Raw genomic sequence first — 21,899 nt, forward strand, 5'->3', positions numbered from 1 at the left:
CCTCGATCTCTGGGTCTTCTTCCGGTGTCCAATCAGCTGTGGTCCCTACGTGGTGAGTTAGTCGTGTCCAAAGGTAATCATCAGCGGAGGCTTCCACAGTCCCTGGCCCGAGCCGGACTGGAACCCGCGGTGGGGGTGAGAAGCGTGTGGTCCCGGAGTGTCAGGCCCGTGTCTGCGTGAGCATCAGAGATCTGTGTCTATGGGAGACCAGGTGTGTGTCCGTAATAGTGTGTGAATGTGTGCGTTTGTGTCAGTGACTGTTGTTGATTGTGCTTAACTACCTGGCTTATGGTTGAACGAGGGATGTGTGGCCGTATGGGTTGTCAGTGGAACTCAAGGCTGATTCCTCCGCCCTCTCCCCTCACAGCCACTTGGGGTCTCCAGGAGATAAAAGAGGGAAGCCAGATCCTGAGCCTTAGAATGAAAGAATGGAGGATCCCAGCAAGAAGACACAGACTTGATCTTGAGATTTTTTTTATTTTTTATTTTTGAAGCTGTATGCGACCCCGAGGAGGAGGTCCTAAGAGTAGGATTCCCTCTTGGGAGGTTTCTCCCTCGGAAGCACCGAGGGGCCAGCTACATGTTTCATAACCACAGCATTTTCCAACTCTAGCCCCAGGAACCTGCTATAGAGACAGATTCCACTTTAGACATCAGTGACTCTGGCCTTTCTTGTACTGGGAAGGTCAACACTGTTCCAGTCTCCTTCCTATGCCCAACTGGTTGTGTGTGGTGGACTGGGTCGGAGGGTGTGGTTATGGACGGTGTTTTCTAAGTTACTGTGATATCCAAGAAAATCCTGATGTCTCATGATTGCCTCCTATTTTTCCAGTGCTGCCTGTCTGAAAAATGGATGCTGAAGAGTAAATAATTTTTGTTAAGCATCTAAAAGTTAAAATCCAGGTGAGTTTGTGTTTCTTCATTATTCATAAAACAGACGTTAATTTTAAAGACATAAGACCCTTCTTTTTCTTCTGCCGAATGTCTTTGCTAATACCATGTTTCCCTGAAAATAAGACCTAGCTGGACAATCAGCTGTAATGCATCTTTTGGGGCAAAAATTAATATAAGACCCAGTATTATAAAGACTGGATCTTATAGTAAAATAAGACCAGGTCTTATATTAATTTTTGCTCCGAAAGACGCATTAGAGCTGATTCTCCAGCTAGGTCTTCTTTTGGGGGAAACACGGTAGTGACATATCTGTAAATCGTGGGGTCATGCACATGACACCCTTGTCAGGACCCTGAACCCTTTCTCTCCATAAGTTATGTAACCTATTGCCTACTGTTAGCAACAAAATTATTTCTAATTTTTGACTGAAAACTAAATTAGTCTATAATGAACATTATGTATAGATCATTATGTCCTTTTATAGTCATTCTGTGAGGATATATTTGTAGTTTTGAAATTGGAGTCAAATACCAGGTATTTAAAATATACCAATATGCTTGTACTCATTGGATTACAATGACAGAAAGATATACCTCATACAACTTGTTCTCCAGTAAGGAAGTGAGCTCAGAATAAGTAAGATAGAAGGTGTGAATTGCCACTTAGAGAAATTCAGGGGACTTGCATTGAAGTTCTTAAAAAAGAGCCCTCATTTTGACTATAGGAGCAATTCCAGAGTATGTTCAAATTATGAGAATTCAAAATTTGGTTTTTATACCTTACTGTTTTTATTCTAGTGATGTTAAATGCAAAGTGGCATTAAATGGGACAAAATGTCTCAAAAGCTGTTTTCAGGATATTGTGGCTTAGGAGGACAGGTTCAGAAGCAAAATAAGCCCAGCCATCAGGAATACTCATATATAATAGGAAACCACATTGAGACTACCATTAATACATACAAAACATCCAAACATGGTCTCTGGTTTACATGAAAATACATTTCTATAGGCAAACAAATCATAGGGTAGGTTGAGGCACTGGGACCTGATGGGAATGAAGTAAAACCTTTCAGCAAAAACACAGCAGCTATTTTTGGAACAGCATTGGTTCCCAAATGTAGGGTGCATTTGAGGGCTTGTTCAAACACAGATTGTTGGGCCTCAGCCCCAGAGTTTCTAATTTAGTAGGTCTGAGCTGACAATCGGCATTTCTAACAAGCTCCCAGAGACAAAATTTTGAGGACTTTTGTTCTAGAATGTACTAGGTTTCATCTTCAGGTTCAGGGATATTAAAAGGGGTGGGGGTGAAATTTTTTTCCACCTATTTTAAAAAATAAAAAAAAGTGTGTTTGTGTGTGTGTAAAATTAAGGAATGGCCATTGTTTAAAATTTTATTACATAAACTTTTAGGAAAAGGAAGAAAACCAGGAGTATAAAGCACAAATAAGCAATGTTAATGTATGGATATATAGTTTTCCAAACTTTATTCTATTTATTGATGTTTGTCACTTTTTCCTCTCCATATTGATAAATATATATATTTTATAAAGTAATCCTAGTTTGTGTGTGTATAAATTTGTGCATTTGTAACCGAATTTTTTAACAGCTTTATTGAGATACAATTCACATACACACAATTCAACCATTTAAAGTGTACAATTTAAAATATTTAGTATATTCACAGGGTTGTGCAACCTCACCACATTCAAGTTCAGAACATTTTCATCACTCCAAAAGATACCCTAAACCCATTAGCAGTCACTTCCCATTTCCCCCAATCTCCCCAGCCATATGCAACCACTTATCTACTTATCTATATTAAGTTCACTCCATCTGGACACTTCAGAAAAATGAAATTATACCATATGTGGTCTTTTGTAACTGGCTTCTTTCACTTAGCATAGTGTTTTCAAGATTCATCCATGTTTTAGCATGGAACAGTGCTTCATTTTTTTGTATTACCAAATAACATTCCATTGTCTGGTTTACCACATTTTATTTATCCATTCGTCAGTTGATGGACATTTGGATTGTTAATACTTTTTAGTTGTTGTAAATGATGCTGCTATGAACACTTGTGTACAAGTTTTGTATGGACATGTTTTTATTTCTCTTAGGCATATACTTAGGAGTAGAATTGCTGGTTCATATGGTAACTGTTTTGAGGAACTGTCAGATTGTTTTCCAAAATGTCTGCACCATTTTACATTCCCAGTAGCCAATTTCTCAACATTCTCACCAACACCTGTTATTATCTGTCTTTATTATAGCCATCCTAGTGGGTAGGAAGTTGGTTTTGTGGTTTCGATTTGAATTTTCCCGGCGGCTTATGATACTGAGCATATTTTCATGTGCTTATTGGCTATTTGTATTTCTTCTTTGGAGAAATGGCTCTTCAAATTCTTTGCCCATTTTTTAATTGGGTTTTGGTCTTTGTAACTTAATTTTGTTTACTGACACTGTATCGCGAATATTTTCATTCCCTTAACAGCTTCTCAAACTTAGCATTTAATGACTGCTTAAAATTTCATTACATGGATGTTCTGGTACATAAACAATCAGCTGTTCTTGAACTCAAAATGCTGAAAACATCTGCTTCTACATGCTGTCTCATTTTCGTATCTTGATCAAATTCACTTCTTCCAATTTCTCATGCCATAAGGAACTTAGGTCTTTGCAATTTCAAAGATAGTTACATTTGGGAATGTGGCAACAGCCTCTTCTGGGTGCAGTACTGATGATTGCGCCCTCTTGGAAGAACTTGTACAGGGATGTGATATTGAAAAACCACAGGAGCAGAGTTTGTGTGACCATATCTTTAAAGTCAAAATGTGATCTCTGGAGTTTTCTTATTCCCTCAATATGACCCTCTCGGGAGGCTCAGGTGTCTGAATTTATGAAGGACTTGTTTGAGATTCATTGGTCATTCTCTTTTCCTTGAAGTATCATCATCTTGGTCCCTTGAGTGGCTTTACTTTGTCCTTGTGCTGGATCTCTCTGCCCCTCTGACGACAGGACTAAATTATACATCAGTTATACCTAAATTTAAAAAAGAAAGGCAAAAAAATGGCCATTAGGAAAACACCACAGTAACAATTGCTTCAGACAAAATCCACGGATAGATGCTAAAATTAGTGGCTGAAAGTTTGAGGAGAAAGAGGATTTGCATGGTGTCGAAGTATTTTCCACCATCCAGGATACTTACTGACAACAACAGGAAAGATAGTAACTTTCAGTGGGGAAACCCAGCATAACGCACTCCAACCAAGTGATCAAGGTTAACATCACCAGTAATAAAGCACTGACATCACGGTCCCTTTCATATTCGAGGGGCACAGCACCACTGTGGCAGTGCCAAAACTGCATGGCCTTATTCTAACTATGAAACTATCAGACAAACCAAGTAGAGGGACATTTGACAAAATAAATGATTGGTACTCCTCTAACCCGAAAAGGCATGAAGATAGGTATGGTGGACAGACTTTAAGATGGCCCCATGATTCCTGCCTGCTGGTATCTAATCATATATGATCCCCTCCCTTGGAGGGTGAGCAGGACCTGTGACTTGTTTCTAATCAATAGAAAATGGCAAAGATGAAGGGATGTCACTCCTGTGATTAGGTTACTTTATATGGCAAAAGTAATGGGCTATCACTTCTGGTGATTACGTTATGTCATGTAAGACTCCATCATAGCAGACTAAAGCTAGAGACTCGCCATACTCGCTTGATGAAGTGGCAATATTGGAGAATCTCATATTGCAAAAACTTGCAGGTGGCCTCTAGGACCTGAGGACATCCTCCAGCTAACAGCCAGCAAAAGTTGGGCCTTCAGTCATTTAGCCTCAAGGAAATGAATTCTGCCAACAATGTGAATGAACGTGGAAGTGTATTCTTCCCCAGTTGAGCCTCCAACTGAGAACACAGCCCAACCGACACTTTTTTTGCAGCTTATGAGACCAGCCTGAGGAGAGTACCCAGCTAAACTGTGTCCAGATTCTGGGTCCATGGAAACTGTGGAAAAATAAATGTGTGTTATTTTAAGTTAAATTTGTGGTAATTTGTTTGGGCAGCAACTGCAAATCACTACCACAAGAAAGACTATACATATTGGAAGAGACTAAGGAGAAATAACAGCTAAATGCTATGTGGGATCATGTATAGGATCCTGGAAAAGAAAAAAGGACATTTGTGGGGAAAACGTGATGTTTGAGTAAATATGCTATTTATAGTATTGTGCCAATGTTAATTTCCTGGTTTTGATCATTGTACCATGTAAGATGTTAACATTAGGGTCAGGGGTATATGAGAATTCTGTGTACTACTCTTGCAACTTAGTTCTCTAAGTTTATAATAAATGGAAATAAAAATTAAACAAAAAAAGGAAAATTTTGCCTACTCCAAGATCATGAAAATGTCTTCCTGTTTTTTCTTCCAGAAACTCTATTTATTGTTTTAGTTTTCATATTTAGGCCTATGATCCATCTTGAATTTATATCTGTGTATGTAGTAGGATCAGGGTCAGAATCATTTTTTCTATACAGATAACCAATTGCTCGGGCACCATTTGTTGAAAAGACTATCCTTTCTGCTCTAAGTTGCAGTCAGACTTTTATTGTAAAAAACATGACTATATATGTGCAGGTCTCTTTCTGGATTCTCTGTTCTATTCTGTCGGTCTATTCTTCATTCCTTGTGTCAGTCCCACTGTTCTAATTATAGTAGCTTTACATTATGTTTTGATATCTGGTAATGTGATTTCCCCAACTTTGTTCTTCAAAACTGTCTTCACTACTCTGGTTTCTTTGCATTTCCATATAATTTTAGATTGAGTTTGTTATTTTTCTCAAAAAAAAAACAAAACCAACCAGCTGATATTGTTGAAGATGCACTGAATCAATAGATCAATTTAGAGAGAATTGATAATCTTAAAATTGAGTCTTCCAATTCACAAACATGGAATATGTTTCCATTTATTTAATTCATCTTTTTCTGTCATTAATGTTTTGTTGTTTTCCATCTAAAGTTCATGAACACCTTTGTTAGATTTATTGCAAGGTGTTTTATATTTTTTATAAACTGTTGGGGTTTTCATATTTTCATTTTTCAATGGCTTTGCTTTAATACCGTTGTGTTTTACACATTGATCTTTTTAAACATTTTGTTAATTAGTTTCAGGTGCACAAAACAATGTAATAGTTAGACATTTATCATTTATATCCCTCACACAGTGATAACCCCCCTCCCCCCATCCACTACCCCTCTGACATCACACACAGCCATTACATTTCCACTGTCTCTATTCCTAATGCTGTACTCCGCTCCTTGTAACTATATATATATATATATATATATAATTGTAGTTGACATTCATTATTGTTCAGCTGTGTACAGTGCAGTGATCAGACATACACATTGATCTTTTAGTCAACAATTTTGCTAATAAATGCACTTATTCTAATAGTTTACAGAACTGAAATTTTTCTGTGTACAAAATGATATCATCTGCAAATAAAGATGGTTTACTTCTTTCTTTCCAATCTTTATTCCTTTTATTTCACATTTTTCCCTTATGGTATTGGATAGGTCTGCTGGTACAAATTTGAATAGAAGTGATGGGAGTGGACAACCTTGCCTTGTTTCTGAACTCAGAAGGACAGTGCTCCATATGTCACCTTTCATATAACAGTAGTTATAGTGTTATTCTGTAGATCCCCTTTATCAAAGATGTTTTCTTCCCAGCTTGCTGAGAATTTTTATCATGAGATGATGTTGAATATTATCAAATGATTTTTCTGCATCTAATGAAATGATGCAGAAAGTTGGAAGATTACATTGATTGCTTTTTGAAAATTAAATGACCTTTGCATTTCTTGAATAAATTTCTTGGTCATAATTATCACTGGGTTTTAATCCTTTGAAATTTATAAATACTTGTTTTATAACTAATATTATTATTCTGATGAATAGGAGGTGAGCATTTAAAAAGAACATGTAGATTGTAGTTTGGGGTATAATGTTCAATTGGGTCAATTTGGTTAATCCTGTTCAAACGTCTATGGCCTCGTTGATTTATTTTCTCTCTTCCCTTTATCAGTTACCAAGAGAGGGCATTAAAACCTCAACTTTAATTAGAAATTTATCTGTCCCTTAATTCTGTTTTTGCTTTATATATTATGAAGCTATGTTAGTAGGTACATAACAAATGTAGAACTACTGTTATGTTCTTGTTGAAATATAGGACACATCCCTATAATACTACTTAATACATTAAAGTCTATTTTATCTGTTGTTAATACAGATCTTCTAATTACTGTCAAATATATTTTTTCACTCATTTACTTTTAACACATGTGACTTTATAGTTAAGGTATGTTTCTTTTAAGCATCATAATCGATCCTATTTTATCATTTTAATTTGATCTGACAATCTTAGTTTTAATTGCTGTTTAGTCTATTTACATGTTAATGCAATTACTGACACAGTGTGGCTTAAGTCTGCCGTCTTGCTAAAATGTTTTCTCTTTGTCCCATCCATTCTTTATTCCTCTTTTCCTGCCCGCTTTTTTATTACTCAGTTATGTTTCAGTATTCCGTTTTATCTCCTCTATTAGGTATTTTGGTTGTACATCTTTGTATAAATGTATACAAATCTATGACTAAATGTATAATTATTTAGTCATTCCCTTAGATATTATAAGATGCATCTTTAATATGATCTCTTTAAAGCTTCTACCACATAACTAATATAAGAACATTTTATTAGTGTAACTCCACTTACCTGTGCTCTGTAACCACACTTGTGTGGCTTGTTTCTCTAGGTATGGGAAAGGGCTTGGGTTTGTCTAGACTGCTCATGTCCCCTGACATGTGTTGGTGTGCTTGGGAGGTTGGAGAGTTGGCAAGGACACGGGGAAGAAGGAATTTTTTTAAAAGGCTATCTTACCTTAAATAATTTTTGGAGTTCTGAGATACACCAGGTCTCAAGGCCTTTTTTTCCTCCCCCAGCTCTGGCTTCTTTGAACTCTGCTTCTCTAGTAGAGGAAACCTGAGGAGGATTGGCAATTCTAAAAACATGGCCCAGGTACGTGGATGTCTCTTCCCCCTCCTGAAATAGTATGATATATAATTAATGTAATACTTTCATTCTTTATCCAGAAACCTCCTACCTAAGAAAGCTGTATCTCTGACCCTATTTCAGTTTCTCCCATTACAGAGAAGGATGATGTCCTCCTCATTTGCTCTCTTTTTTCGAACTGATTTTCACTTATTCATCAGATAGTTTATTCATCTGCTATGTGTTCAGTCTGGTCTCAAGAGCAGTGTTGGAGCAGTGAAAGAGTGAAGTACCTTGAGGTTCCCTTGTCAGGTTCATGGTTTCATGCTGTAGAAATCAAGGTTCTATTTGACCATAAGAGGGAAAACTTTCTCTATAGTTTTCCAAGCAGATAAGAGAGAATTGGGTTATAAGTGGTCTCAGTCTCGGTGTGAGATGAAATCTCAGCTTTGAAAAGCTTTTAGGTTTGGGTAGAAATGGGATTGGTGCCTGCCTAGAGAGGTATCAGGGATCTGGCTAAGGAATCGCTGAGAAATGAATGACGCACCAAGGTCCACTTTATAGTGGAACAGACACTGCTGGTCTTGAGTGAATCTGAATCACGCTGCATTGGTGCGTTCAAACTCAGTAAGGGATTGTAGACAGGAGTATCACCTAGAACTACATGTAGAAGATAATACTGAACTGTGGAGAAGAGGTTAGGACTTCTGTCCAACCTAAATATCATAATAGTACAATACTTTGTATTTTAATATAATTATCAATACCTTAATACTTTAAGAAAGATTAAATTTAATGTCTACAAGGAATAAATGAAAACATTGATTTGTCAGAATAAAGGAAATACTTTGGACGAAATCTGACATAATAAATTTGTGACTAAAATTATTTAATTTTACACAAACTATTTCCTAACATAGAAACTTTACCAGCCTTTTTAAGTATAATTGACATATAATTAAGTATATGTATTTTGTCTTTGTAAGCTGCTTTTATTGAAATCTAACTGACAATAAATTGCTCATAAAATGTAAAATTGGATACTTATTTTTCATTTTTATTCTTGATAATTTTTGACATATGTATACACCTGCAAAACTATCACCACAGTCAAGATAATAAACATATCCATTACTTCAAAATTTTTCTCATACCCCTTCCTAATTGCTCCTTCCTGCCCCTTCCCACCCTGACCTTTGTGCCCTGGCAACCGCTGTTTGGTTTCTGTCACTATAGTTAGTTTGCATTTTCTACAACTTTATATAAATGGAATCATACATTATGCACTCCTTTTTGTCTCTTATTTCATTCCACATGTTTACTTTGAGATTCATCCATGTCATTGCACATTAATTAGTAGCACATTACATTTTATTGCTGACTAGTATTCTATTTTCAGGATATACCAATTTGTTTATCCACTCCCCTGTTGATGGATATTTGGGTGCTTTCCATTTGGGGCTATTACAAATAAAGCTGCTATGAACCTTCATGGAATCTCTGCTTTCATTTCTCTTGGGCAAACACTAAGGTGAAATGGCTGGGTCATATGGATGTTCAACTTTTTAAGAAACCAGTGAACTATTTTTCAAAGTGATTGTACCATTTTACATTCCTACCAGCAGAGTATCAGTTCCATTTTTTCCACATCTTTGCCAATACTTAAAATGGTCAGTGTTTTTACTTTTAATATTCTAATAGTTGTGGAGTAGTACTCTCTTCTGGCAGTAAGCTAGGGCAATCATAAAGTCCACTTCATTTGTTACTTGTCTCTTAGGGATAGTTTTTCATTGCCCAATGTTTTCTGTCTTAAAAACCATAATTTCATACATTTTATACAGGCTTCTGGTTATTTCATGTGGGAGGGTAAATCCAATTCCTGTTATTCCATTTTGGCTGGAAGAGATTTTATGGTTTATTTTTTTGGGGGGAAAAACAATCCACTATTTTTACATATTCCTTGAAGAGAAACGATGTAAGAACTTGCATTTACTAATAGTCTGTGATTTAGGTACACAGTAGGTATTATGCTTATATATAGACAATGTCATTTAATTGGGAAAAATCTGATTACTTTCTTCATTTTCATATATTTGGCATTTAAGTTTTTCTGTATTTTTGAAGAAATGTTGTGTGCTTCAAAAGGATTCTTCAAAAGTGTGTATGCACTCTACTTCAGGTACTAATTTATTTATTCTCATCTACTCATGTTATGATCTTGTAACTTCATCCTACTTGTTCGTATATATTGTCCTTTTACTGCAATTCATTATTCCATCTTGAATGTTTTTTCCTTTACTTTTACAAATAATACATGGGTTTGTCATTTCAGGTGCCACTGACATTCAGTGATGTTGCCATAGACTTCGACCAGGAGGAGTGGGAGTGCCTAAATTCAGATCAGAGGGATTTGTACCGAGATGTGATGTTGGAGAATTATACTAACCTGGTCTCACTGGGTAAGGACATCGGCCTGAAATGATGTAGAATCTGCTGTCTGGAATATCTGCTTTCTCCACTGTGTATTTTATGTTCTGTGCCAAGAAACAAGCTAAATTTCTCCTTATTCTCAAAAGACTATTTTGACTTTGTTATATGGAAATGGGCACTTCCATTCAGCTCCTGAATCTTCTTTATCTTTCATTTACCTTTTTATCTCCCTCTGCCCCGTCTTACAATTGCTCCTTTTTCTAAATGACTAAAGGTTTGAATTCTTGGCGTTTTTCTGCATACCCACTGGCAAAGAAAACAAATTTCATATTGTGTGTATGTTCAGAATAGCCATAAACATTCTATTTTAATTGCTGGTCCACCTACATGGAGAACAGGTAACACAAGGTCCTGGTTTTCTCTTTACTACAAAAGACCCTTGATAATTTTTGCAGTAGTAGAATGAATCAAGAACATTATCTTTTTTCATATTGTTTTTTATACTTATAGCAGTGGAAATGTTGGCTTGCAGTGATTTGATAGATTGTCCTGCAAAGTGAAAGTCTTTGTTCAGTTTTTGGAAAATACTGACCATTCTTTCCTCTCTTCTGGGACTCCAATTATACCTGTGCTAATTCTTTTGAACATATCTCAATTTTATCATGTATTATCTTCTTTTCTCTATATTATTTTCTGTTGACCTGTATTCCAGCTTACTTATCCTGTATTCTGCTTTGATGAGCCTGCTTTTAAAGAGGGGGTTTTTCATATCAGATATCTTTTTCAGTTCTATAAATTCAATTTGATTGTCTTTGTAACATCCAATCTGTTGAAATTCTTCATTCTTTTATTTACTTTCTTTTCATTACTGTTTTTCATCTGTTTTCTTAAACATTTTGTTCGTAGTTGTTTTAGAATTCTTATCATCTGTGGGTCTGCTTTTATTGTTTCTTTTTTCCTCTTGTTATTCATCATATTGGCAATGCCTCCTCAAGTTACTAGTAATTTTGATTGTATACTGGACATTGTGTACTCGTGGTTCTAAATAATGGTATCTTCTAAAGATGGCTCTAAATGATGGTATCTTCTACCAGAGAATATTTACATTTTCCTATATTTAGTCTGATGTAATAATAGGCTGATCACTATAATACAATCAGGAACTAGGCTGGGTCAGTGCTGGTTTTCAGTTTTGGTAACACTCAGCTACCTGTCTTTTTAATCACTGTGCCTTTACCTCTAGCTGTACTCAGAATCATTGAGTTTCTGCAGGAGAAAGGTGGTGGTAGGTAAGCCTCCTCTCCCAATGGATCTTTTATTTCCAGAAGAAATGCTGAAAATTCATAAGCAAAACATCCACTTGATAAGTTAGGAGGAGCATAATAGACTTAAAGAGTGTAGAAGAAAGGAAATAATAAAAGAAATAACAGAAATTAATGAAATAAAAACTAAACATACAAAAGAGCAAGTCACAACTATAAATTTGATTATCTCAAAGAACTAATAAAATTTTTCAACATGAATCAAGAAAAAACCCTATGTAAGGGGAAAAAAGCACCTTCTTAGAAACAGTGAAAATATGATATTTTGGAAAACATTATGCCAAAAACTTTAAAAAGTCAAATGAAATATATTAGAAAATTTTAATGTACAAAAATTTCCTCTTGAGGAAAAAACAAAGACCAAAACCTGAAGTCTCATAAGCACTAAAACAATTGAATTAGTCATCAAGAATCTTCCCATAAATTGGAAGATTCAGGCCTAGATGGTTTGTCCTTAAGGGATAAGTGCAGCAGTTTGAACATGAAAAAATACTCGGGAAATTTTCCCTATGAGCTCTTTGTATGTTGAGCCTAATAAAGAATAAACTATAGAAAGTAAGAGATAAATGGGAAACTATCTTTTTTAAAATATGGAGTATATTTATAATAGCTCTTTTAATATCCTTGTCTACTAATTCCATTATCTGTGTCATTCCTTGGTCTGTTTCTTTTGGGTTTTCGCCTAGTAAGGGTCATTATTTTCCTATTTTCATACCTGATAATTTTCTATTAGATGTCAGATATTGTTTGAAATTTACTATGTTGGGATGCTGGATTTTTAATATTCTTTTGTATGTTTTTGGGCTTTGTTATGGGATGCAGTTATGTAATATAAAACATGTTGGTCCTTTTTGTGGTTTGCTTTTAAAGCTCTGCTAGAGTGGGTCCAGAACAGCTTTTACACAAGGGCTAATTTGGCCCCACTACTGAGGTCATACCCTTCTGGGGACTCTGAAATCTCATGTGTTACAGGGTTTTTCCACTCTGATTGGTAGAAAAGGAATTATCCCCTAACCTGTGTGATTTCCAGGGATTGTTCTGCCTAATCCTATCTGGTAGTACATTCAGTGGCCTCATTCATTTCCTCACATTCCTGTCCAGATTTGTACTCAAAGTCTCAAGGGGATCCTTCTACAGATCTCTAGAGGTATCTCTCCTTGCAGCTCCCTGCTCTCCAAAACTCAGTCTTGCAACTTCTATACTTCTTTCTCTCCTTTAACTCTCTATTCTGTCTTTTCAACTCAAGGATACCGCTGGGCTCTGTTTTAGCTCCCCCTCCCCATGCTTTGTGGCATTTGTAGGGCTCTCTTCATTTGTTTCTTCTCTCGGGGATTACTATCCTGCACTACCTGCTGCTCAATATCTGAAAGGCATTGTTTTGTATATTTTGTTTGGTTTTCTAGGTATTTAAGGTAGGAGGGTGACTTGTATCCTTCTTAATGCTACATGACCAGAAGCACAAATTACTGACTCCGTCTTTGAAAGCTCCTTTGCACTTCAGTACAAGAGGTCCCAGATTCACATTGTATCTTACCTGCCCTGGACTAGGAATTAGCTATTATTACTCCAAGGCACCCCAGTTCACATTAGCAGAAAATAGTTTTATAGAGACTGAAACCTGGCCAACAGGGGAGCTAATTGTGACCAGCTTTTTGTGGAGATAAATATACAAATGTTTTTCCTGTTTCTTTAGTGGAAATTGGTTTGTTCAGGTTTTCCATCTCTTCTGGAGTCGGTATGTTGTTGTTTTACTTTTTATTTTGAAATAATTTTATACAGAAGAGTTACAAATAGGGTACAAAGAGTTCTAGTACCATAATGATAGTATCTTACATAATCGTATACATTTATGAAAACTATCAAATTAACATTTTAAAATATTAATACTATTTACTAAACTCCATATTTTATTCACATTTCACCAGTTTTTGCACTTTTTTTCTGTTTCAGGATCCAATCCAGGATACACTGCTTTCAGTCATCATGTTCTTAGTTTTTTCCAATCTGTGATAGTTCCTGTATTTCCTTGCCTTTCATGACCTGGATACCTTTGAAGAGTACTGGTTAGGTATTTTGTAGTGCCCCCAAACTTGGGTTTGTTTGGTGTTTTCTTAGGATTAAACTGAGATTATGGATTTGGGGGAAGAATACCAGAGAAGTGCCCTTCTCATCGTATCACATTGGGAATATGTGATAACATGATTTATCCTGGGAGGTTAACCTTAAAAACTTCTTTAACGTAGCATCTGTCAGTTTTCTTTACTGTAAGGTTTTTTGCTTTTTTTCCTTTTCATATTGTATTTTTTAGAAACAAAGTCAGTAAATCTAGTTGGGAGTCAGTTTTGATAAATTATATTTTCAGAAATATTCATCATTTCATGTATATCTCAAACTTATTTGCATAGTTGTATTTTTTTTAACATTCTCTATTTCTTTATTGATGACTATTTCACTATTGTCATGATGTTTGGATTTCCCTCCTTTTGTTCCCAAATATATGTGAGCTAGTGGTCTGTATGGGTCAACTGTCCGGTTTTAGTTAAATTTTGCTCTTATTGTATTGATTTCCCTTTTCTGTCTTCTTCAATCTACATCATCATTCCTTTTCTAATTTTTTTCTTTTCCTAATTTTTAAGTAGAATGCTTAATTCATTCATTTTATTTCCCATTAGATGTAGGCCTTTCTGTCTGAGTTTGCAGCACTATAGTTAAGGCCATTGATTCTGATGCATGGTAGTTTCATTATCATTGTCCTCAAAAAGTTCTGTGGTTTTATATTCTTATTGACCTAACAATAGTCATTGAGAGCTTTTTATTTATAAACAGAAAGTGTTTTTGGCTTTTTATGATTGTTACTCATTTCTTATTGCTTCGGAGAATATTGTTTGTATTATTTCAACTTTGTAAACATACCATACTTTATTTGTAGAAGAATTCTACTTGTCTTGAACTCATACTTGACCTATTTATCACATTAGATTGCTTCAAGCTGCTCTGTCACCTGGTTTACCAGTCTTTGGCCTACCTTCAACGTACCCTTTGTTGAGGAGTCCCATGCACTCAGTTTCCCAGACTCGTCCCTCGTATTATTTAGCCTATTTTTTCCCAAACATCACCAAATGTATTTGCTTAGATTTACATGAGCCTTTAGAAATAATATTAATACAATTCCTGAAAAATTACTGAAATACATTTCTGCAAAATTCAAGAATAATTAGCCTTGGCTGTAAAGGAGTAGAAGGGAGAATTTGGGAAAGGTATCAGAGAAACAAAACAGAGTGAACATCTGTAGGACAGATGGGTGATACTAAAACTCTATCAATGAAGGTAATACAATAACTGATTACCTTGACTGGGATAAAAACAGAAAATAGGCATGACTATGCACAGGAAAGACTGAACAATAGTGGTAGAGACATGTATATTTTTAAAGGGAAATGCAACTGGAGAATGATCAGTTACCAACTTTTTCCACTTATATTTTTGACTGAGCTAATTTGGATGTGCATCTTTCTCATCTGTAATATAAATGATAGAGAAAAGCATATTTTACTATAATAAGGTGTAAGAGATTAGAATCAGGGAGAACTACCTGTTTCCCTGAAAATAAGACCTAGCCAAACCATCAGCTCTAATATGTCTTTCAGAGCAAAAATTAATATAAGACCCTATATTATATTAATTACATTATACTATATTATATTATACCCAGTCTTATAGTAAAATAAGACCAAGTCATATTAATTTTTGCTCCAAAAGACGCATTAGAGCTGATGGTCTGGCTAGGTCTCATTTTTAGGGAAACAGTGTAGTTAACTGTTGCATCATTTTCAGAAACTCAATGGTTATTTTACTCAGCTGCCTTCCTCAGTGACCACGATTTTCATCACTGTTTACCTTTATTTTCATCCAAATTACTTTTTTAATTCAATATTTTATGCTACAATTAATTATTTAATACTTTGTGGTAGGGACTTGTTTTTCAGTGGTAGTTGAAGGATGTTTTGCATCTATACTTGAGCTTTAGAATAAGAAAATAAATGGTAAAACAAATGAGACCATCAATATGTGATGAAAGCAGAGATTAGGTGTTGGAATGCAGAATAAGGGTATGAATTTACACAGAGTTAGCAGAGGCAGCCTTTCTGAGGAAGTGGTTTCTAACCTGCAACCTGAAGATGGTCACTGAAAGAAACCACCTAAGAGGATTCCTGAGGGGTGGAGCACCTGCATGAGCCCCGGTGATGGGAAAGGTTGTGGTGTGTTCTAGTAGCTGAGAAGATGCAGAGTGGTAGGATATAGGGGACACAAATTATGGTTATGTGTTTGGGTTTCAGTCTAAGATAAAGACAAATCATTGAAAAAATTACGTAGAGAGCCACCTGGCAGATAATGTTAGAAATGCAGTTCGATGACCAGGACCTACTCCTATAGCTTCTGATTCACAGAGTCTCAGTGGTTATCGAAAAGGTAGTACATGTAAGAGGTTCCCCTGGTAATTCTGATCCCAAACTAAATGTAAGAACTACTGACGTTTTCTGTTTGCTTACTCACAAAACTACATTCTCGTGAACTCTCATAATTTTCTGAGCTCTTCTTGCCTTTAAAAAATTTCATGACAGCGTTTTAGAATTTTATGACCCTTCTACTTCTAATGGAAATACTTGTCAATTTATCATTCTTTTTACTATAGAAGGTCTCTCACCACCCCCAGTACAGGAAAATAGCATTTGTTTGTTTTCTCATTTTCTTTCAGACTTTGATTTCACAACTGAGACCAACAAATTATCTTCAGAAAAAAGCAATTATGAAGTAAATTCATACCATTGGGAGACAATGAAAAGAAGTAAAACCTTGAACCTTATGAGGTTTATTTTCAGAAATGACCCACAGGGCAGAATTGAATGTGGGAGACAACAGGAACATAAAGTGGGATATTTTAGTCAAATGATATTCAGAAAACATATATCCCTTCCTCTACATCAGAGAATTCACACTAGAGAGAAATATGAATGGCAGGACTGTAGGAAGGGCTTTAGAAAATACTCACACCTTACTGAACAACTGAGGGACCACAGTGATGTGAGACCCTATGAATGTAAGGAATGTGGAAAGGCCTTTATAGTTCTCCAGCATTTTATCAGACATAAAAAAATACACACCGATTTGAAGCCCTATGAATGTAATGGATGTGAGAAGGCCTTTAGGTTTTATTCACAGCTCATTCAACATCAGATAATTCATAGTGGTGTGAAACCCTATGGATGTATGCAGTGTGGGAAGGCCTTTAGACGTCATTCTCACCTTGCTGAACATCAGAAAATTCATATTGGTTTGAAACCCTACGAATGTAAGGAATGTGCAGAAACTTTTAGATTGTACCGACATATGTGTCTACATCAGAAAATGCATCATGGTGTGAAACCCTATATGTGTAAGGAATGTGGGAAGGCCTTTGGTCATCGTTCAAGTCTTTATCAACATAAGAAAACTCATTCTGGTGAGAAACCATATAAATGTAAGCAATGTGGAAAGGCTTTTGTTCGCAGCTATTTACTCATTGAACATCAGAGAAGTCATACTGGTGAGAAGCCACATGAATGTAAGGACTGTGGAAAGGCCTTCAGCAGGGGCTCGAGCCTTCTTAAACATAAGAGAATTCATAGTAGTGAGAAACTCTATGATTGTAAGGAATGTGGAAAGGCCTTCTGTAGAGGCTCTCAACTTACACAACATCAGAGAATTCATACTGGTGAGCAGCCACATGAATGCAAAGAATGTGGAAAGACTTTTAAACTTCATTCATACCTTATTCAACATCAGATAATTCATACTGATTTGAAACCATATGAATGCAAACAATGTGGGAAAGCCTTCAGTCGTGTTGGAGACCTTAAGACACATCAGTCAATTCATGCTGGGGAGAAACCCTATGAATGTAAGGAATGTGGAAAAACCTTTAGACTTAATTCTCAACTAATTTATCATCAGACAATTCATACTGGTTTGAAACCCTATATATGTAAAGAATGTAAAAAGGCCTTTCGTTCTATCTCCGGTCTTTCTCAACATAAGCGAATTCATACCGGTGAAAAACCCTATGAATGTAAAGAATGTGGGAAGGCCTTTAATCGTAGTGATCGACTTACTCAACATCAGAGAATTCATACTGGTGTGAAACCACACAAATGTGAGGAGTGTGGGAAGGCCTTTAGTCGTTGCTATCAACTTACTCAACATCTAAGATTTCACAGTGGTGAGAAACTAATGTAATTAGAGTCTGAAAGCCTGTCACCATGGCACATCCTTGATCATTATCACTATTCTACTCCACAATGGTGTTATGGTAAAGATTAAATTATTTAACATATAAACTCTTGGAAGGGTATTTGGCACATACTATTTGCTCACTAAATATTTATGATGATCACTAGTCTTACTATAAATAAATTCATGTGGAAGGAAGACACTATGAGCATGGTTATTTTAAAAATATTTCTGTCATCGCTCAGTCATATTTTATTTCAGGTCATTCATTCTGGACAAAATCTCAGAATATATTAAACAACAAGCTTTTTTATTCAAAGCTCATCCCCCTGAGGATCAATAATGGGGAAAAAAACCTTGCCTTTGTTGAATGTTGACTATAGTTGTTGAAAAATTGGAGCGTGGTTTAAAGAAATTTTCTTACAATAAATTCTGTAATACAGATAACGTACAATCCACATCCCTTATAATTCAAAGAAATTAGAAATTAACAATTGGGTAGCCAAAAGACAAACTGACAAAGAGAACTTTTCCTCAAGTTTTTTAAAATTTTCAAATGTACATAGAAGGTAAAACAATGAAAAATTGTTTGCCCTCTACCTAGATTCAGTGTGTCTGATATAGATTTCTCTCTATGTATGAAAATGTATATATACAGATGCACATATATTACACTCATTACATATTGAATATATAATATGTAAATGATATATATGTTACATACCATTTTGCTGTGCTTTGTGAGTGAATGTTTTAGGTATCACTTCACCTCTAAGAAATCAACATACAATTCCTAGATTTAAAGATAATCTACATGACCACCATACCATTGTCACCTAAAAAAAACATTAACAGTAACCCTATAGTGTCCTGTAATATTCAGTCCATCTACAAATTTTTCCAATTGTTTAAAGAATGTCTTTTTTAAAGTACTGTCTTTTTTAAAACCTGAGAACCAAACTAAGCTCATATCTTTCATATGATATGGCTTATTGAGTCTATTTTGGTCACCTTTTTTGTGACTTAGACATTCTGAAGACTCAAGAGAAGTAACCTATATAAGGTTGTATATTCTGTATTTGTCCTATTGCTTCTCAAGATAAGCTTAACTTATTTCTCTATCATTTGTATTGTGAACTAGAGGTTATGTCTAGAAACTTGATTAGGTTTCAGATGTAACATTTTTGGCAAGACTACTTCATAGATAATATTATGTACTTAATATTGTAAAATATCAGGTGACATACTAATGAAATTATGTTTGATCTCTTGTTCACCAGCTCTCTATATTGTATCACTACATTTTTTTCTTTCCAATTAATAAGTAACCCATGGAAAATCACATTGGCACTCAACTTGGAAATTTTAGTCTTATGTATTTTAAAGAAACTAAGACCAAAAACCCCATCTTTTATATGTACCCATACATTTACTTTTTCCCATGCTCTTCATTCCTTCCCAATGATCTGAATTTCCATCTGGTATCATTTCCCTTCAGCTTGAAGAAATCCATTTAGCACTTCTTGACATGTACATCTGCTGGTAACAAATTTTCATAGTTTCTTTTACTGAAATGCCTTTGTTCTTGAAGGATATTTTGTTCTTGCTATATAGCATTATGGGTTTTGTTTTTATTTTTATATAAAAAAAGATAATGTATCACTGACTCCTGGCCTCCCTGGGTTGTAAGTCGTTTGAATTATTTTTCCTCTGTATGTAATGTGTCATTTTTCAGAGTGCTTTCCAGATTTTCTCATTACCTTTGGTTATCAAATTGTCTGACTATGATGTACCTAGGTATGGTTTGTGTTAATCCTGTGTGGGGTTCTCTGAGCTTCTGAAATCTGTACCTTTATGCCTTTCACCAAATTTCAGAAAATTTTGGCCATTATATCTTCAGGTATTTTTTATGCTTTTCTCCTGGGATTCCAAGTATTCATATGTTAAATCTTTTGACATTATTCACTGGCTCTTTTATTCAGTCTTTTTGTTTTTCAGATTGGATCATTTCTATTGCTCTGTCTTCAAGTTCACTGATATTTTTCCTGCCATCTCCACTTTGATATTCAGCTTATCTATCACATCTAATCTGAGGTTCTGCATTTTTCAGTTATAGAATTTTCATTTAGTATTTCTATAGTTTCTATTTCTTTACCAAGATTTCCTATTTCTTCATTGCAAATATACTTTCACAAGGCTTTTGATTCCAGTGAAATACTTCTGCATATTTACTCATGCTATAAATATATATAAAATTATCATTAACTTATGAAAAGTTTGTTTCAACAAATGTTCCTACCCTTTTAGGTAGGTCATAAAAAAGTTTTTTCTGTCCTTGGAGTTTCAGATTTTGTTTGTTCATATGCAGTGTGATACTGGTGGGAAAACAAATCATACTGTCATTTGTTGTGATTTAATTATGAAATATTTGACAAGTACTTTTTTAAAGAATGTCTTGGAGTTCAAAGTACAGTAAATCTTTATAAAACTATTCCACCATTCAACCACTGAGTACTAGCAAAGAACATAAAATAAATTCATTGTTTTCTATATCTTTCAACAGTTCCATAAAGTGACTCTGATTCATAATGTTTACATGTATATATACTAAACTATACTTTTCATACTGTGGAGCAATGCAATTAGGAAAACATCAATCTCTTGCCTTAAAATTCCAAGGAATCCACATTTTTAACCTAACATAGCTGGAGCACCATCTGTTATAATAGAAATGACTTTTTTTCATACCTTGTGGAAATATTTTTTGTCATATCTGAAAGATTTTAAAAACCTATGCTATGAATCTGATTTTGTAGGCTACAAATTGACAACCTTTCTTTTTGATTTGGAAATCTTTTGAGGCAAAATGTACCCAGAGTATTAATTGGACAGTATTTCACATTGTACAACTCATCTAAAACTAAAGAAGAGTATATGCAGCTTTTCTGTTTTTGAACTAATAGATCTTTGATAGTTTTAAAAAGATCTGTATTCTATGTGTACTGTTAGGCAGCTTAATTTTTTTTCACTTTTTATAAAATACAATTTTTAGTCTTTTTTCATAATATTGTAACAAAACTATCTAAACTAAACTAATATTTATCTTGCTTTATCGCCATCTAAAATTTGATATCTTTTTTTACTCAAAAAATATTATTTTTCCTGCTTACCACTCATCACAATGTGTCACTTTCTGTTTATTTATATTCGGATTATTCTATGTCAAATAAAATGTCCATCACAGCAAGAATTTTGACTCTTTTGTTATTCATCTATAGCAGGAGTCAGAAAACTAGAGCTCCTGGGCCAAATCCAGCCATCGTTTTTATATGGCTACAGCAAATATGCAAACCAAATATAAGCAAAACCAAATATAAGAATGGTATTTCATTTTTTTAATGATTCGAAAAATTAGAGGACAAATAATACTTTCTGACAGTTGAAAATTATGAGTTTCAAGTGTTTTTGTCCATAAAGTTTTATTGGAACACGGCCATACTCAATGATTTACATACTATCTATGGCTTCTTTCACGCTACAACCTCAGAGTTCAGTAGTTGTGCCAGAGACGGTGTGACCAACAAATTCTTAAAATATTGACTGTCAGACCCTGTACAGAAAAAAATTTCCCAACTCCTGCTCTGTACTCAGTACAGGGAACAATACTTGGCAGGTAATAGACTCCATCGGTCCAAGTTTGGTGTATCACTGAAACATCAGGCATTTACTTAAAGACCTGGACTTTTAAAAGCAATCACTTTCTTCCAGCAATGGGAAAACCAGAGGTCTCCGTGGGGCTAATAGTCCAAGAAAAATCCTGGCTACTGAAAAGTCAAGTTTACCTCAGCTGTCGGGCAGTAAACAGAGACTAGTGTCATCAGGGGGGTGAGGTGAATAGATTGTGGAATCAGGAGAAAAGCAAGTGGCAGAC

At 35.1% G+C, this 21,899-nt stretch overlaps 1 protein-coding gene and 1 long non-coding RNA gene across 8 annotated transcripts; one reads left to right on the forward strand and one right to left on the reverse strand.

Moving 5' to 3' along the window:
• Window positions 1-15: 15 nt before the first annotated feature.
• ZNF404 (zinc finger protein 404) lies at window positions 16-21,279 on the forward strand. 7 transcript variants are annotated; one of them, XM_074314212.1, is made up of 5 exons: window positions 16-52; window positions 833-903; window positions 7,901-7,976; window positions 10,282-10,408; window positions 16,458-21,279. In XM_074314212.1, the coding sequence occupies exons 3-5, from the start codon at window positions 7,968-7,970 to the stop codon at window positions 17,972-17,974; spliced, it is 1,653 nt and encodes a 550-aa protein (XP_074170313.1). In that variant the 5' UTR covers window positions 16-52; window positions 833-903; window positions 7,901-7,967; the 3' UTR covers window positions 17,975-21,279. The 7 variants fall into 7 exon arrangements, 6 of the variants coding, with proteins under 6 accessions (XP_074170313.1, XP_019612133.1, XP_074170312.1 ...); XM_019756574.2 differs by having other exon boundaries at window positions 27-73; XM_074314211.1 differs by having other exon boundaries at window positions 39-135.
• Window positions 1,847-11,874, reverse strand: LOC109460814 (uncharacterized). Its single transcript, XR_012490028.1, has 3 exons — window positions 11,617-11,874; window positions 7,839-8,000; window positions 1,847-3,932 (listed from the first exon to the last, which is right to left on the reverse strand). It is a non-coding gene; the product is annotated as an uncharacterized LOC109460814 (long non-coding RNA).
• Window positions 21,280-21,899: the final 620 nt, after the last annotated feature.

This window comes from Rhinolophus sinicus, linkage group LG11 (assembly GCF_036562045.2).
Source record: "Rhinolophus sinicus isolate RSC01 linkage group LG11, ASM3656204v1, whole genome shotgun sequence".
NCBI classification, from domain to species: domain Eukaryota; kingdom Metazoa; phylum Chordata; class Mammalia; order Chiroptera; family Rhinolophidae; genus Rhinolophus; species Rhinolophus sinicus.